The sequence below is a fragment of the Phyllostomus discolor genome, chromosome X (genome assembly GCF_004126475.2).
Source record: "Phyllostomus discolor isolate MPI-MPIP mPhyDis1 chromosome X, mPhyDis1.pri.v3, whole genome shotgun sequence".
In the NCBI taxonomy this organism is placed as follows: Eukaryota; Metazoa; Chordata; class Mammalia; order Chiroptera; family Phyllostomidae; genus Phyllostomus; species Phyllostomus discolor.
In genome coordinates, this window is record NC_050198.1 from 19,555,291 (window position 1) to 19,573,506 (window position 18,216).

The 18,216-nt window shown below is 45.5% G+C and overlaps 3 protein-coding genes and 1 pseudogene across 3 annotated transcripts; 3 read left to right on the top strand and 1 right to left on the bottom strand.

The window, feature by feature from the left end:
* The first annotated feature begins 1,848 nt into the window (after positions 1-1,848).
* LOC114504856 (ferritin heavy chain-like) lies at positions 1,849-16,941 on the top strand. The gene is made up of 3 exons (XM_036016562.1): positions 1,849-2,579; positions 14,682-14,687; positions 16,919-16,941. Exon 1 carries the CDS (start codon positions 1,980-1,982, stop codon positions 2,529-2,531), a length of 552 nt encoding a protein of 183 aa, XP_035872455.1. The 5' UTR covers positions 1,849-1,979; the 3' UTR covers positions 2,532-2,579; positions 14,682-14,687; positions 16,919-16,941.
* LOC114505645 lies at positions 9,086-10,135 on the bottom strand (annotated as a pseudogene).
* Positions 11,312-11,912, top strand: LOC114505154 (ferritin heavy chain-like). Its single transcript, XM_036016564.1, has one exon. The coding sequence runs from the start codon at positions 11,342-11,344 to the stop codon at positions 11,891-11,893; it is 552 nt and encodes a 183-aa protein (XP_035872457.1). The 5' UTR covers positions 11,312-11,341; the 3' UTR covers positions 11,894-11,912.
* On the top strand, positions 16,151-16,864 carry LOC114505646 (ferritin heavy chain-like). The gene has a single exon (XM_036016879.1). The coding sequence runs from the start codon at positions 16,151-16,153 to the stop codon at positions 16,862-16,864; it is 714 nt and encodes a 237-aa protein (XP_035872772.1).
* Positions 16,942-18,216: the final 1,275 nt, after the last annotated feature.

Below are 18,216 nucleotides of genomic sequence, written 5' to 3' on the forward strand. Positions count from 1 at the left end.
CAAGGGGTCCATTTCATTGTTACCTGCTCCTGTCTTTATAATTTCCTTCTTTCTCCCTGACTTGGGTTTATTTTAGTCTTTTTCTACTTTTTAAGGTTAAAAGTTACATAATAGATATGAGAACTTTCCTCTTTTCAAATATAGGGATGCAACAATATAAATTAATATGCAACTACTGCTTTAACTTACAGATGTGGATAGGCTGAGTTTTTGTTGACATTAAATCCCAAATAATTTCTTTTTCAACACTTGGAGTGTTTGAAATGTATTATTAGCTTCCAAATATTTGAGTGTTTTTCAGATATCTTTATGTAATTATTTCTAATCCAATTTCATTGTGAGCAGAGGACATGTCTTTCACGATATGAATGTTATATGTATTGAACATTGTATGGTAGCTTAGGATATGGTTTATTTTGGTAAATGGTCTACATGCACTTGAAAAAATTTGCTACTCAGGAATATGCTTGTAAAGTTTCTTCACTCTGACTGTATTTTTCCTAACATGAGTACATGAGTATTCTTGTTTTTAATTCTTTTTTTTCTCCTGATTATAACAAATAATACCCAATGGTGGCCTTCAGAGAGAACTCTGTGGATTCTGAAATCTGTGAATGTATTGGATATTGAAAAAGTGGGTATTTTCATTCTTAAATGCTTAGGAAATGTTCATTGAATCATGTTTTTAAACTAAACACAGACATTATTGCGCACACACACGAAAGAATGTCATTAGGAAACCCGTAATTATGAGGGATTCTTGAAAGACAGGAAAAGCGGAGGCTACCAGATTGGTTATTGCAGAGAATTTGAAACAACGACAGTAGAAAACCTGATCACATTCAGAGAAAGTCTAAGAAGAGAGTAAACGAAATTACAGCGCTGTAGAGGGTCCTTGGTCAACTGTGAAATTAAAGAGCTACTCTGTGTACAGCAGGCCTGCTTTACCCTGCCCTGCTCTAACCCTCCCCCAGCCCTACTTACACAGGGCAGTATGCAACTGTGGCACCTGACCCTTTTCATCTCTCCAAACTGCACTCCAAAGACAGTGAATGAGCTTAAGGCAATTACAGATCTGCAGAGAAGAAAAACAATGGGACACATCTACCTATAAGTAAAAGGTATTAGCTTCCCGATGTCAGAAATATATTTAATTTGGCCATAAGGAGTGTCCCTTTCCTACCTATAAGCCATGCCATGTATCCTCGAAGGAAAAAGCCACTGAGTAATTCAGCACAGTCCAGCCTTGCATTACAGCCGAAGCCCTGTAGTGAAATGCACATCACAACTCCAGATCAGAGCAATGCTAATTAACTCAGTCGATCAAGGAAGTCCTTTATTCCTAACTATAAAGGAACACAGGTTTGCCAAATGTATGAGGAAGATAAAAGAAAAAAGGACAATGAGTGCACAGAACTATTTCCAGGTAGGGGGAATCCAGACATAACACAGGACACAGAAGAGAATTTAACCAAAAATTCAAATTCATATTCTCAGAACTGTAAGAGAAGAAAATGGATTTATAAAATAAAAATGTCTACTATACAAGGAATTAGAGAACAGATAAAGTTCTTGCAAAATAAAAACGTTATTACAAAACTGAAAACATTAAATGTCAAGAGGTCAGAACAGATTCTCCCTGCCTCACCCAGGCTGTGATGGAACCTGGAACATGCCGCTGGTGCACTGCCCACTTAGACCCCCCTGAGGCCCCCCTTTACCACGCCCCCTTCCCAGGGATCCTCCTCGCACCGCCTCCACAACACTCGCGAGAATTGGTCACTTTTTCCGTCTTCAGGTCCCAACTTCCATTTTCCACTTCCATCTCAGAGCCAACCAGCAGCAGACCGCTGGAGCACCACCCCTCTGAGGTGCTGCTCAGTCACCAGGGGACGCTCCGAGGCTTCCCTGCATCTCCAGCTCCCGCTTCCAGGACATCTTCGCTTCGGTGCCCCCACCCCGCACCCGCGCTACCGAACATGGCGACCGCATTCGCGCCCTGGCATGTGCGTCAGAACTACCACCCCGAGTGTGAGGCCGCCATCAACAACCAGGTCAACTTGGAGCTGTACGCTTCCTACGTGTACCTGTCCATGGCCTTCTACTTCGACCGTGAAGATGTGGCCTTGAAGCATTTCAGCCTGTTCTTCCTTCGGCAGTCGAACAAGGAGAGGGAGCACGCGGAGAAGCTGTTGTGGCTGCAGAGCCAGCGTGGCGGCAACCCCCGCCTCCGCAACATCCCCAGGCCTGAGGAAGAGAACTGGGAGAATGGCCTGAGGGTCATGGAGTGCGCCTTGCAGCTGGCGAAGACAGTGAACCAGAGCCTGCTGAGTCTGCACCAGCTGGCCACCGAGAAGAAGGACGGCCACGTCTGCAACTTCCTGAAGCGTCACTACCTGCATGAACAAGTGATGTTCATCAAAGAGTTGGGGGACCACATCACCAATCTGCGCAAGCTGGGGGCCCCGGAATCCAGCCTGGCAGAGTACCTCTTTGACAAGCTCACCCTGGGTGACAGCAAGAACAGCTGAGCCGGGACTGCCTTCCCCATAGCCGCGGGGTGACTTGCCCTGGCCACCGTGCCGAGCAAGCCTGTCACCATACTGCCCTACAAAATGTTCAGTTAAGTTTTTATGTTCGAGTTTTATCATTACTTCCAAAAATTATTGGTTGCTGCATAAGTAAAGGCGTTCCATTGATTTGTGTGTGCAAAATCCTTGCTATTTAAGTTTTATAATAGGCAGGCAGGATAACTTCAGTCACCCATGTCCCATCCCGTGCAGCTCGGGATCTTCAGGGATGGAGGGAGGAGGTGTTCCCTAAACCCTGAATGGATGTAGGGAGTATTCACTGAACCATGGAGGAAAGTGGTGCTATCCTGTGGGACACTGGATGGAGGGAGGGGTATTCCCTGGGAACTGAATGGAGGGGGAGTGTATTCCCTGGGCCCTGATTGGAGGGACAAGGTATTCCATAGGCTTTCAATGGAGGGAGGTGCATTCTGTGTGACCCAGGTTGAGGGAGGACTACTACCTGGACCCTGGATGCAGGGAGAGGGTATTCCCTGGACCTTGGAGGGTGGAAGGGAGTGTTCCTTGCAACCTGGATGGAGGGGGAGGCATTCCAAGAGACGCAGGATGGAGGAAGTGGGTATTCCCTGAATCCTGGATGGACGTAGGGGGATTCCTTGGAACCCAGAAGGATACCCAGAGAGTAGGTATCCTTGACCCTGGAATGAGGGAGGGGATATTCCCTTGACTCAGAATGGATGGAAGAGGTATTCTCTGGACACTGGATCGAGGGAGTGGTTATTCCTTGGGCACTGAATGGAGAGAAAAGGTATTCACTGGACCCTATTCACTGGACCCTGGATGGAGGTAGGGGGTATTCCCTGGACCCTGGATGAGGCAGATGGTATTCTCTGGGTCCTGGATAGAGGAAGGAGGTATTCTCTGGGACCTGTGTGGAGGGAGAGGGGGTTCTTCTCTTGGCCCTAAATGGAGGGACAAGGTATCCCCTGGGCCTTGAATCTAAGGAGGAGCATTCTGTGGGAGCCAGGATTGAAGGAGGAGTATTCCCTGAACCCTAGATGAAGGGAGAGGGTATTCTCTGGACCCTGGATGGAGGGAGGAGGTGTTTCCAGGGCTGTGGATAGAGGGAGGGGCTAATCCCTGTACTGTGGATGGAGGGAGGTCATTTTCCCTGAACCCTGGAGGAGGGTAGGGTTATTCTGTGAGACAGTGGTTGGAGTGATACGGTATCCCTGGGACCCCGGAAGCAGAAATGGGTTATTCCCTTACCCTCAATGGGAGGAGGGGGCATTCCTGTGTTCTGGATGGAGGGAAGAAGTTTCCTGGACCCTGGATGGAGAAAGGATATATTTACAGGAAACTTGATTAAGGAGGGGGTATTCCCTGAACCCTAAAAGAGGGTGGGACTATTCTGTGGGACACTGTATGGAGAGAGGGAGTATCCCTGGGAACCAGGAAGGTGGGAGGCAGTATTACCTGGCTGGATGATGGGAGAGGGTATTACCTGGACCCTGGATGGAGAGAGGGTGTATTTTTGAACCCTGGCAGAGGGTTAGGCTATTCTGTGGGACACTGCATGGAGTGACAGTGTATCCCTGTGACCTTCGATGTAGAAAGAGGGTCTTCCCTGAACCGTGGATGGAGGGACACGTATTACCTGGGTGTTGGAGGGAGGGAGAGGCATTCTGTGGGACCCAGGATGGAATGTACAGCTTTTCCCTGCACCTTGCATGGAGAGTAGGGTTATTCCCTGAAACTCTGGGAAGGGTGGGGCTATTTTGTGAGACCCTGGGTGGAGGGAGGAGGTGTACACTGGACCCTGGATGGTAAGAGGGGTATTTCCTGGAGCTGGAGGGAGGAAGGTTGTTTTCCTTGAAACCTGGAGGAAAGTGGGGCTATTTGTGGGACACTGTATGGCAGGAGAGGTATTCTGTGGACCCTGGGTGGACGGAGGAGATGTTCCCTGAGACCTGGGTGGAGGGAAGAGGTATTGCCTGTACCCTGGATAGAGAGACAGGGTATGCCCTAGGCCTTTAATGGAGGGAAGAGCATTCTGTGGGACCTGGTATTGTGGGTGGAGTATTCCCCCCACAATATTCCCTGGACCCTGGATGGAGGGAGGGGGTATCCCTGGATGCTGTATGGAGTGAGGTGGTATTCCCTGAACCTTGCAGGAGGATGGGGCTGTTCGGTCAGACAATTAATGAGGGAGAGGCATTCAACAGCATTTTCCCTCACGTGGGCTGCCTTTGTCCTCACAAACTCCACTAATTACTCCATAACTCCTTTGAATCATGTCTTTCAGGAATGCAAGGTTTTGTCTTTGCACTCAGTCCCTCTTGGTGGTGGTGGTGGTGTGTGTAAACACCTACACATACATGGAGGCATGCATACATACATACACACACACATACAGTATAAATTCGCATCACTGCCAATGGTTTGGAAGAAATCGGCACTTACCTGGCTGGACAAACTCAAGGGATAACATTACTGAAGGAGAAACAAGTCATGCAGCTGACAGTACTCGGCAGATCACTGAGCCTTTCCTCTTGAGTGTTTGTCAGGTAAGTACCCAGAACTTGAGAACTCCATCCACATAAGCAAAAGCCAAATGTTTATATTCTACCTAAAGCATATGTCCCAACCCATTGATTGACATTGAAATAAATTAAGTTTAAAATCATTTTGGCAGACAGCTGCCAAATAATCAGATATTTCCTAGGAATTTGAAATTGCCCAAATATGTTTAACTGATCTTAAATACGAAGGGGGTTTTATTTGTCTGTTTTGGGAAAATGGCAAAAGCCTTCAAGGAAATAAATCTAAAGGACATTGTTTATTTTTCAAGTATGAGCAAAAACTGAAGAATGAAAAGCTCAGAAGGAAGGTAATTCTGTGAATAGCACACAGAAAACACTATACACAACCTACCTTTGTAAGTGGTGTTTTTTACCAAGTTTTAACATTGGCTAGTTGAGGTTATTATATTTTTATGAATGAGAAGATCAGCATATAAACAATTGAGAGTATAAAAGAAAAGTTAAAAAAATTAAAAATGAGAGAAAATTACTCATGGCCAATCATGAAGAAAAATGATTACATGCAAAAGTTATCCTATTAGCACTCCAGGTCAATATGACTGCGAAACATAGACAATTTTATAAGATTGTACTTTTTGCCTAACTTGTTTGGAAAAGCTTACACTCGATTTCAGTGAAACAAAATATCTACACCTTCAACCAAGACCTGGATCTATAGGCTAATGAACTTAATTGCAGCAAATATTTTTTTGTCAAACATAATTGTTATAAAGGAAAGGGTATGAACACTTCTGTAGCAACTTCTGTACTTGTGACAATAGAAGGAAAGATTTTAAATAAAATATTACTGAATACATGTGAATAGTTCAAGGTAAATACATATCAAAAAACATTCTTATTATCAACTCATCTGGAACTAATTTTAACCTATATATATAGATATATATAAATAATGTTGGTGAACAAAGGAACTGAAACAGACTCTTGGGCCCATGAAATCAAAGTCACTGCCAGTTGCACTCATTCAGCACAAAGTTGGACTTACATTAGATGCTAAATAGGTACTGATTAGATATATGGTACATTTGTGTCATTCTAACTCAGTGTTCTTTATCTGTATTTGTTCTTGTGTTTACATCTAACTGAAATACAACAGTGTGGTGATGGCCAGAGGGAAGGGGGTGTGGGCTGGGTGGAGGTTGGCAAAGGGGCAAAGAAGAGGAAAATCTATAATAATGTCAACAGTAAAAATAAAGTTTAAAGAAGGAAAACAAAGAAAAAATACTGGAGGCATTTTCAGGATTCTCTCAATCTCTTTATAGCTCGTCACAGCCACACAGATACAGTGTGCACAATTGCACATGTTTTGAATCCTGCCGAGTGTGATTGTTGCTGACTGGTCTGTCCAAGTGTAAAAAAGACAACTGTCCCATGTCCACATATATAGTCACATTGACTGATTTCATCAGCTTCAAAAACTAGTATTTCCTTTTAAAGTAATAATCAGGAAATGAAAAATATTTTAATAGAAGGAAACTTCAGCACCTTCAGTTATTGAAATTAGTGAGACCTTTAATGGTACTTCATGAGACCAGAATAACTACATCAGGATAAAGTATCACTTTCCTTTTCACAAGTTAATAAAAAAGGACAGACAATATTTAAATAATGCCTTCCACTACCTGAAAGGAAATTTACTTCATGAATCATCCAGAGAGCTAAAGTGTGCCAACTGTTTCATAAAGAAAAGTGGTCCAGACCTGAGATGGCCCACACATATCAGGGAATGAAGGCATGGCACTCGAGAGAGAACTTGCATCCCAGCATACAGGGAAGAGACAGCAATGTATTCTCAGTCAGAAGGATTATGTTTAAGAGAAAAAGCATAATCTGAAGTGTGACTGAATCTTCTTAATTTCAATGTTGTAGTTTGATTTGCATATCTTTATAAATTGTTAGTTTTACAGCCAGAGAGGCATACCTTTAAGCACAGAGATTTTTATACCTAGTTTTATGTTTGTGCATATTAAAGGAAAATTATAAGAATAATTTGTCACCATTGAGTGTTTTTGATTTTCTCCTTCTCAAGAAAACCCAATTTAAACACATTCAATATCCAGTCCAACTCCATTATTTGAAGAATTAATGAGACATGATGAGAAATAATAAAATAAAGTTTTTAATGAGGACTTCAACATTTTAACTAGCGTTTCTGAGCCCCCACTATGTGAAATTTAGTATCACAGCAGTTAAACAGTCTTTGCCCTGAAGGAGCTCATGGTGCAGCCAAACTTTTCAAACTACCCAGAGAGGAATCCAGATCACAGTGTCACTGGCTGCTAATTACAAGATCTGTGCTTGCCGGAGCATGTTACTGGCTCTCAAATTCACAGCTTCTTTATCTGTAAAATATGGCTGGTTAAGGTGAAAAGTTAACAAGAGAGTATCTGTAACAGTGAGGTAATAGAGTGTCAACAGCCCAGAGACAGATGATATTAAGGATGGATAAGATAATACTGATTTTGGATTGCTCTCACTTTTCATTGCTGCTTTATTAAATGAGTTTTATACATATGCAAACACACACAGAGTAAGTCACCAATTGCTGCTACTTATGATCTGCTTCCTTGTAAATATATCATCAAGTCTACTGCACATATTAATTTTTAAAGAAAAGATTAAATACAACATTGAACATTAATTAATGCTTAGCTGCAAAAAGGCATATGTGAGGAGTTTGTGGGACAGCCTTTTATATTAGGACCTATACAAATACCTGCATTATAATATGTACTCAATAGAAATATAGTGAATGAATGAATAAAAGCTCATCACTGACACTGAGTCAAAACTTATTGTCTAATATCAATGGTGTAACTATTAGATCTGTAGCATTTTGAAAGAATGAAGAGAACCAAAAGTTAAAACAGAGTTTTTGCTAATTATGGCACTAGAATTTTTATTTGGTGACTCTGCATTTGTCATGCATAATATTGTGATGGATAATTTTATATATCAACTTGACTGGACCAGGGTATACCCAGATAATTCAATCAAACATTATTCTGTGTGTGCCTGTCAGGGTGTTCTTCCATGAGATGAATATTTAAAACAGTCCACTGAGTAAAGCAGATGGTCTTCCCTACTGTGGGTGGGCCTCATCTAATCAGTTGACGGCCTGAATAGAACAAAAATGCTGAGCCAACTCTGAGGAAGAAGGAACTCCTCATTCTCAACTGCCTTTGAGTGGGGAACACTGTTTCTTTCCCCTGCCTTCAACTTCACTCCTTGGCTCTTGAACCTATTGGCCGTTGGACTGGACCAGCAACAGCAGCTTTCCTTGGTCTGAAGCTTGCCAAATGCAGATTTGAGGAATTTTGAGCCTTCATAGCCACATGAGCCAATTCTTTAGTTTACAGACAGACAGGCAGACAGACAGAGAGGTAATATTCTATCAGTTCAGTTTCTCTGGAGAACCCTGACAAATAATAATACAGTATAAACACTGACCACAAACATTTCAAGGACATCTTACAGTTTTATATTCATATTTTTTAAATATAATATTAACTTATAGTTTCTCATTGTGTGTTTATATTTACTACTGGAGGGGATACTTTTATTTATAAATATGCATATTTCTTTCATGCAATTTTGAGGTTCCCGGCCCATGCTTGTTTATTTATTTCCCTTAGAAAAGATAGCTTTTCAACCTTAGGTAGAGTAAAATGATAAGGATGAATTATTACATAATACTGGAACATAATGAGAAACATTCTACAATGTCAAGGTTTCTTCTATTTAAACAGGTTCTTACAGTGAGATCTATAATGAAATCTCCCAGAGAAATTTGGAAAGTCTACAATTACATTAAGACTAAACACTGATGTAAAGAAATATAGATTAAAATTTCACATCATTGAGAAACTGATCATGTAGTTCTTTTTTTCTATCCAAAATGTGTTTATTGGGATGGTCCCCAACTCCTCTTGATTCAGAGTGCTTTTCGTGCTACTTGCTTCTGAAAGAGCATCCTTCTGTGAGCTTTTCCTCCTGTAGGCTGACAGAGAAGAATGGGGCAGACAACACACAAAACTACCATTTGTGCATGGCTAAAGACATTGGTGATCTTCTAACATCTTGGGCATTTCCCACCCATGAAGGAGGAACTGGGGATATACACCAGGGGCTTCTTCTTGTGTTTCCTCTTCTCCTCTTCTGGAGAGGGATGACAGAGATCATTAGTGAGAGGCAGGTTGTGATAGGGATGTGGTCCCCAACAGAAACTTGATCCTCTAGTTCTTTTCAATGTCTAATGTATGATCTGTCATTACAGTAAACACATCAAATAGACTCCATTATTATTCTATTTTTACATAATCAACAAATTGAATATCTCTAAAACTGACTAGATAAGTTTAATTTGTGATATTTGATCCTTTGTTTTCTTCACAAACACTGAATGAGAGTTAACTACGTGGAGAAGAGCAAAGGAGGAAAAATCGGGACAATTGTAATAGAACAACAATAAAATATTGAAGAAAAATGAAATAGCATAAGCTTCCAAAGAGAAATAGACAACACAAAGGAAGAGTAATCAAAACCATGGGAATAAAACTTTAAGGGAAAGTAGGCATTTTATTCATGACTATCACACCATGTGAGAGCACTTACAATATTCGGTCACTCTATGCTGGTTCTTGAGACCGGACTCAAGTTTGATTGTTCTGTGTATCTCCAGAATCACAGTGTCCAAAACATATTTCGAGTGTGTGTTTGGTGGTTGAATAAATCATAAACAAATTAGTTACAAATACCTAGGTTTGTCTTATGTCTTCCACTATAATATACTTGAATTGTAAGAACATGCATTCTCTTTTTAATTTCCATACATGTATAATATCTTGGATGTATTTACTTGGGATACAAAGGGGAGAAAGATGGCAGTTTTCTGTTTGTGTTTTGATCTGCTTCTGCACTAGAATACAAATCCCATGGGAACAGACAAAGTGTCTCTTTCTTACTTGTATTTACCCAAACCCTAGATACTGCTTGGACCATTTTAGATAATAAGTATTTGTTGCATGAATTAAGGGCTATTTGAGATCAGTGATATTCTCAACTGCTGTGGCTCCTTCCCTAGAACTTAACTGAAAGCTTCAAAAAAAAAAAAAGAAGGCTGGCTGAATTGCAGTGAAACTACAAAGGAGGTTGGAGGGGATGAATACATCCACATGGTTAAGTACTGTCTCCTAGGGTGTACCTAAGTCTTCTGTTTCCTGCCAGAGGGACCTGAAGTCTGAGCTTACGTAAGAGGACAGAGACTGGCAAGCCAGGTGAAAGGGGTGAAGGCCTCTAGGGGGTCAGTGATGACGTCACCCACACTCCACAATGGGGTGCATACAGGGCAGAAGGAATAGTGTCTCCAGGACTGCACTGAAAGATGAACACAGGGGAGAGGGTAAAGCGAGTGAAGAACAAATTCCAAGAGTGAAAGGTGGAGAGGTGCCCAACTCACAGAGACGCTGGAGGCCCTGCTCTACTACCAGCGAAATGTGAAGCTGATCATGAATGGGGGAGAAAGGGGAGATCACTAGAGGAACAAGGTCGAGGAAGTCAGTGAGGCTGTAGGAACTGTCCTCATTTCCATGCGAAGTCACTCAAACAAAGATTTGGGATATTAAATGTAACCCGTGATACCACGAAAGGGCTATGTTTAATGAAACAATCACATTAGGGCAATATTCAAATAAGCTGCTCAAATAAATCAAGCAGGTGATAGACTCATATCAGTAGCACTTGCAGTCCTGAATAATATTTTAAAATGTCATACCTGCCAGATGCCCAGCACTGAGACGCCCTGTCAGCCAGGCTTGCATGCAAATTGGAAGGTGTCAATGCCGCTGGCGCCCTTAGGCCCCCCTCAAGCACCCCCTGCTGACAAGGCCGTGTCCTGACCCCAACCCCGGACGCCCAAGCCCCGCCCAGATACCGGATCCTACCACCCCACACTATTAGGTGGGTCGGTTTTTCCGGTCTCAACTCAGAGCCAACTGCAGTGACTGTTGCCTGACACGTGAGCACGCCTGCGTTGGTGCCACTTCAGGACCCTCCAAGATCCAGCAGCCTCCACAGCTCACAACTTTGCCCAATGTGGAATCGCTCCAAGTCCCTCTAGCCTCCACAGTCCTGCCTGCCACTGCCCACCCAGAAGTCTCGGCTACCCCACTGCCTTAATCTTGCTGCCCCGTGCCTGAGCCTGAAGACATGGAGATGCTGTCCGGGCCCTCGTTTGTGCTTCAGAACTACCACCCTGAGTGTGAGGCCGCTGTCAACACCCACATCAACGTACACTTCCACGCCTCCTACGTGTACTCGTCCATGGCCTTCTACTTCGACCGTGAAAACGTGGCCCTGAAGCACTTCAGCCAGTTCTTCCTGCAGAGGTCAAACAAGGAGAAGGAGCATGCAGAGAGGCTGATGAGGCTGCAGAACCAGCGAGGGGGCCGAATCCGCCTGCAGGACATCAACAGTCCTCCCTGGGATGAATGGGACAGTGGCCTGAGGGCCATGGACTGTGCCTTACACCTGGCAAAGGATGTGAACCACAGCCTGCTGAATCTGCACCAGCTGGCCACCAAAAAGGGGGATGGCCACCTGCGCGATTTCCTGGAGAGCCACTACCTGCCCCAACAGGTGATGTTCATCAAAGTGTTGGGGGACCATGTCATCAAGCTGCGCAAGATGGGAGCTCAGGTATCCGGCCTGGCAGAGGACCTCTTTGACAAGCTCACCCTGGGCGACAACAAGAAGAACTGAGCCTGGACTGCCTTCCCGATAGCCATGGGGTGACTTGGACACCGTGCTGAGCATGCCTATCGCCATATTGCCCTTCAAAACGTTCATTTAAGTTTTTATGTCCAAGTTTTACCATTTCTTGCAATAAAGTTATTGGTTCTTAAACCAATAGAGGTGTTTCATTGATTCGTGTGTGTGAACCCCAAACCTTCTAGGTAGTAAAACAGGTATGTGGGAGTCTCTTTTACCAACCACCACCCAGCACTTGCAGATCAGGATCTCTGTAGATGGGAGGGAATATTCCCTGGGACCATGAATACAGGAAGCAAGTGTGCTTTGGGAACCCCGACAGAGGAAACAGGTGTTCTGTGGGACAGAGGATGAAGGGAGAGGGTATCCCTGGGGCCATGGATGGAGAGAGGAGTTATTCCAAGGATCCTGGGAGGAGGGAGTGGGTATTCACTGATCCCTGGAGGAAGGTGGGGCTATTCTGTGGGACACTAGATAGAGAGACGGGGTATCCTGGGACCCTGGATTGAAGGAGAGAGTATTTCCTAGGCCCTGAATGGAGGGAGGAGGTGTTTTGTGGAGTCTGGAGGGAGGGAGGGGCTATTCCTTGGGCCCTGGATGGAGGGAGGGGCTATTCCCTGGATGCTGGGTGGAATGAGGTGGTATTCCCTGAACACTCGAGGAGGAGGTTGGGGCTTGTCTGTTGGACATTAGATACTGGAGGCGGGTTCCATGGGTGCCATGATGGAGAGAGGGAATATTACGTGGACCCTGCTTGGAGGGAGGAAGTGTTCCCTGGGCCCTGAATGGAAGGAAAAATTATTTCCTGGTCCCTGGGTGGAGGGGGGAGCATTCTGTGGAACCCAGGTTGGAGGGAGGGGTTAATCCCTGGGTCCAGCATGGAGGCAGGGTATTTTCCCTGGGACATGAATGGAAAGAGGACCAATTCCTTGGATACTTGATAGGGGGAGAGAGTATAGCCAGGACCCTGGGTGGAGGGCCTGGGTATTCATTGAAGCCTGGAGGAATATGGAGCTATATTGTGGGACCCTGGATGGAGGGAGGGCATATTATATGGAACCTGCATGGAGGGAGGTTGTAGTTCCTGGGCCCTGAATGTATGGAGGGGTATTCCCTGGTCTTGGGATGGAGGGTGGGGGTATTCACTGGATCCTACATGGAAGGCAGGGGTATTTTCTCATCCCGAATGGAGGGAGTATGTACTCCCAGGACCCTGAATGGACAGAGCAGGTATGCCCTGGACCCTGGATGGAGTGAGAGGGTTTTCCTTGGGACCCTGGAATATGCAGAGGTTATCTGCTCCTCAGAAACCATGTGGTATATGGCAGGGAGTGGTCAGGTGGATGGTCTGGGGCCGTGGTGCATGGAAACAGATGCACGTCCATGCTCCAAATACAAAGCCTGGCCTTAAAATTATTGCTGTGCTTGCCACTGGAGGAACAATAAATGGAGTGAGATTGGGGAAGAATTAGAAGGTTCTGACAATTTATTTGAAAGTTTTTACTTTACGATAGTACCCAACTGTTAATGTTTCTTAACAATAAACATGTAGCAAGATGACGACTGGAGAAGCGATCTTGGCAGAGTACTGATCCGAACCCCGGTCCACAGGTTCCCTGTGTTATGGCTGTGAGGGACACCTTCACACGGACTACAGATGTCCTGTGGAGAAAAACGGACGTCATAGCTGTTCCCTAATTGAGAGAGAGGGCCCAGACCCCTGCCTGGACAGGATTCTATTGCTTTTCAGGGTATGTTATATCCAGAATGGCCCTCATTTACTATGCACAGGTTTCCTGTAGCTGATTGCTTTTTACAGATAGCAAAGGAAAGAATGTGGCTAACTACTTGAAACAGAAGGATGTGACAGATCAAGTGGAAAAGTGGTTGAACTGGATACACTCCATACAGGGCAACTCTAGCATAGATTTTAGGAAGTGACTTTAAAGATGTAAAGTAAACTTTTGCTGCCTCAATTCACAGTGAGCAAGCTTCAGCAAGAGCAAGACTCATAGCAGCCTAGGTACAATGTAGGCCTGATTCCCCACAGGAGAACCTATCCGTGGGCCTGTGTCCTGTGTCGACTCCCTCCTCACTGGATTTTCTGAGTCAGGGGCTGGGCTACATTCCCCACGCCACACAGATCTGTTCGCTGTAGAGTACCAGTTCCACAAGCTCTCACTGAGCAACTGCAATGATAGCCGAGCCTTAGGCTGCCTTTCTGAGGGACATGCGAGTGACTTCCCAAGATCCCCTTCCTGGTCGTGAATATTAGCCTTACAAAACATCCACATATACTTTTTTTGCTTGGGTTGTCCTCTTTCTTGCATTGGGACAATATGGTACCCAAACACAAAATTATCTCCATAGTAGGAAAAAGTAGAAAGTCAAGGCCGAAAGTCAAATTCCTGGCATTGAATATGAAGTAGCACACAGTCCCCTGCACGTTATCAGTGACTCAGTGCTTTCAAGAATGTAGAGGGAGGGGGAGAGCTGAAGCTGGGAGGCCAGGTAAGAGATCTTGTAGCTGATCCAGGTGAAAGGCACTGGGGGTTGAACTCTGGTGGTGACTGAGAAAATGAAGAGAGGTGGGCACATTCCACAGGGACTGGATGAGCTGATAAGTTCAGCTTATGGGCCACAGGTGAAGAGTGGGACGCCAGGAAAATAATCTAGGTTCTGGTGATTAGAATTGCATACCTGGGTTGATGGTAGCACTGTTTATTAATTTGAGCACTTTTGGCCCAGGGAGGGATTGCCATAATACATAAAATCTGAGGTGCCCGTTGGACATCCAAGTGGAACCATCATGTAGACAACTCTGAGGCCCTGAAGCTCTTCCTAGACCCAGTGCTCCTGGTGTGTATTGGGGGCTGGGTGTGTAGGCACCCTTGGCTTAGCACGTACCAAGACTTCATACACAGAAACGAAACATGTGTTCACCATAAACTATATTGTTTACCCACTCTAGGCACAATGGCATTCTTATCATTTAGGAAAGCTGGGAATCTGCCCAAATCAAAGTTCCCAGACACCAGGCCGAAGGCCCAACCTCCAGAGGAGGCCTTGCTAAACACAGTGGTGCCAGTCCTGCCATGCTGACTCATTCATGCACAGTAGGTGTTACTTACCCACAGTGGGCACTGATCACCCACCCACTAGTACGATGAGACAGATACAATAATATCTATCTTTCAGGTGTGTAAGTGGCAAGAGAAACTATTACCGACAAGTGTATGCCACCAAATTAGACAACCTGAATAAAATGAATAAATTCTGAGAAACATACAGTCTCCTGAAGCTGAATTGAGAAACAACTGGAGATCTGAACAAATGGTTTACAACTAAGGAAACCAAAGCAGTCATTAAAGAAAAAAAAAAAAAACCAGAAACTAAAAACCTCCCAAAGAACAAAAGCCCTGGAGTAGATGACTTGACAGGTAAATTTTAGGAAACTGTGGCATCTGACACCTTTAATCTCCCCAAAGTACACTCCTAACACAGTCAATGAGCTTAACACAATGCTCACATGCAGAAAAGGGACACAATAGGACACATGTATTAGAAGAAAAAAGTACTAGTCTCCCAATGTCAGAAACATCGTATTTATTTTTGCCAAAAGGAGTGTCCCTGTCCTACCTATAGGCCATGCCATGCATGCTCAAAGGAACACCCCCTGAGTAACTCAGCACACTCCAGGCTTCCATTGCAGCAGGCGCCCTGTAGGGAAATGCACGTCACAACTCCAGATCGGATCCATGCTCATTACCTCCGTTGATGAAATAAGTCCTTTATTCCTAAGTATAAAGGAACACAGGTTTCCCCAAAGTATGAGGAAGATAAAAGAAAAAAAGGCAAGGAATACACAGAACTGTTTCTGGGCAGGGGGAACCCAGATATAACACAGAAAACAGACGAGAATTTTACCAAAAATTCAAATTCATATTCTCAGAACTTCAAGGGAAGAAGATGGACCTATACAATAAAAATGCCTCCTACAGAAGGAATTAGAGGACAAAGTCCTTGCAGGATGAAGATATTATTGCAATTTTGAAAACATTAAATGTCAAGAGGTCAGAGCAGATTCTCCCCGCCTCGCCCACATGGAACCCGCCCCCTCCCCCCCCCCTTGCACACCTTTTGCTCACCACCCTCCCCCAAGGATCCTCCTTGCACCTTCTCCAGAACACTCGCGAGACTTGATCACTTTTTTCTGTCTTCAGGTCCCACCCTCCGTTTTCCTGTTCTATGTCAGAGCCAACCACCAGTCGCCTGCTGCACACCGCTGGAACACCACCCCTGTGCAGTGCCGCTGACTCACCCGGGACGCTCAGAGACTACTCCGCATCTCCAGCTCCCGCTTCTACGACTTCTTCTTTGCTTCGGTGCCCCCACGCCGCACCTGCGCTACCAGACATGGCCACTGCATTCGCGCCCTGCCATTTGCACCAGAACTGCCACCCCGAGTGTGAGGCCGCCATCAACAACCAGGTCAACTTGGAGGTGCACGCTTCCTTCGCGTACAAGTCCATGGCCTCCTACTTCGACCGTGGAGACGCGGCCTTGAAGCACTTCAGCCTGTTCTTCCTTGATCAGTCCAAGAAGAAGATGGAGCACGTGGACTATCTGTTGGGGCTGCAGAACCAGCGTGGCAGCAACCCCCGCCTGTGGAACATCCCCATGCCTGAGGAAGAGAACTGGGAGAATGGCCTGAGGGTCCTGGAGTGCGCCTTGCAGCTGGCGAAGAGGGTGCAGCAGAGCCTGCTGAGTCTGCACCAGGTGGCCAAAGAGAAGCACGGCCACGTCTGCAACTTCCTGGAGGGCGGCTACCTGTTTGAGCAAGTGATGTTCATGCGAGAGTTGAGGGATCATATCGCCAACCTGCGCAAGCTGGAGGCTCAGGACGATGGCCTGACAGAGTCCCTCTCTGACAAGCTCACTCTGGGCGACAGCGAGAACTGAGCCGTGACTGTCTGCCGAATAATCACGGGGCGACCTGCCCTGGTCACCATGCAGAGCATGCCTATTGCCATATTGCCCTAAGAAACGTCCAGTTAAGTTTTCATGTTCGCGTGTTATCGTTACTTGCTGAAGTTATTGGTCGCTAAATAATTAAAGGTGTTTCATTGCTTTGTGTGCGCAAAACTGTCACCCTTTTTGTTTCAAAAAGAGTATGCAAGATTCTCTTCACTCACCCATGCCCCATCGTGTGCAGCTTGGGATCTCCATGGATGGAGGAAGGGGATATGGTGGGACCCTGGATGGAAAGAGGTATTCCATGGGTCCTGGATGTAGGGTGGAGGTATTCCCTGGGCTCTGAATGAAGGGTGGACTTATTCCGTGGGACCCTGAGTGGAGTAAAGAGGTATTGCCTGCTACCGTGGATGGAGGAAGGAGGTAATTCCTGGACTCTGGAGGGAGGGAGGGGCATTCCTTGAGACCCTGGATGGATGGAGGGAGAAGGTATTCCCTGGCACTGTGGATGGAGTGAGGAGGCATCCCCTGGGGCTCTGGACAGAGGGTAGAGGTTTCTGTGGGACCCTGGATGGAGGGAGGAGGTATACCCTGCACTCTTTACTACGGGGTTAGGGAGTATGCCCTGGACCCTGGATGGAGGGAGTGGGTACACTTTGGTCCCCCTGAGGGAGCAGGTATTCTGTGTGACCCTAGATCAGGGTATCACACTCACTTTCACCAGGGGACATATCAGCTTCGTGGTTACCTTGAAAGGGCTGCAGGCATTTTTAGGGCTCTATCAGTGTTACTACTCCTTAACTGTTAAGCCAGAGCTGAGCACTTGCATGGGGTAGAAACAAGGTGCTGGGATGGACAAAAACAAGGTGCAGGGCCAGATTCCGCCCACGGGCCTTGTGTTTGCCACCTCTGCCCTGGATGGAGGGAGGACTTATTCCCTGGGCCCTGGATGGCGGGAGAGGCATTCCGGGGGACCTTGGATGGAGGCAGGAAGTACTGCATGGGACCCTGGGAGAGGCAGAATCAATCTCCCCTTATAAACAATGTAGGTACCTGAGGGTGAGGTCAGGTAGGGCCCTGGTTAAGTAGGTTGCCTGTGCATGGTGAAAGCATACTAAAAACAGTAGGAAAATCATGATACTGGTTTCCTGTAAGGAAGTAGTGAAGAACGGTGTTGGGCAGGGGCTAAAATAAAGGCATAATCAGCTTTACATGACATGTTTATGTTCATTAAATCATGCAGAAACTAATAGTTAAGTCTGTGTAGCCAGATGGGGTTCTTGGAAGTCCTAAGGGTGGAGTATCCCTGAGAAGCTAACACTGGACAGAAGTGACACTGG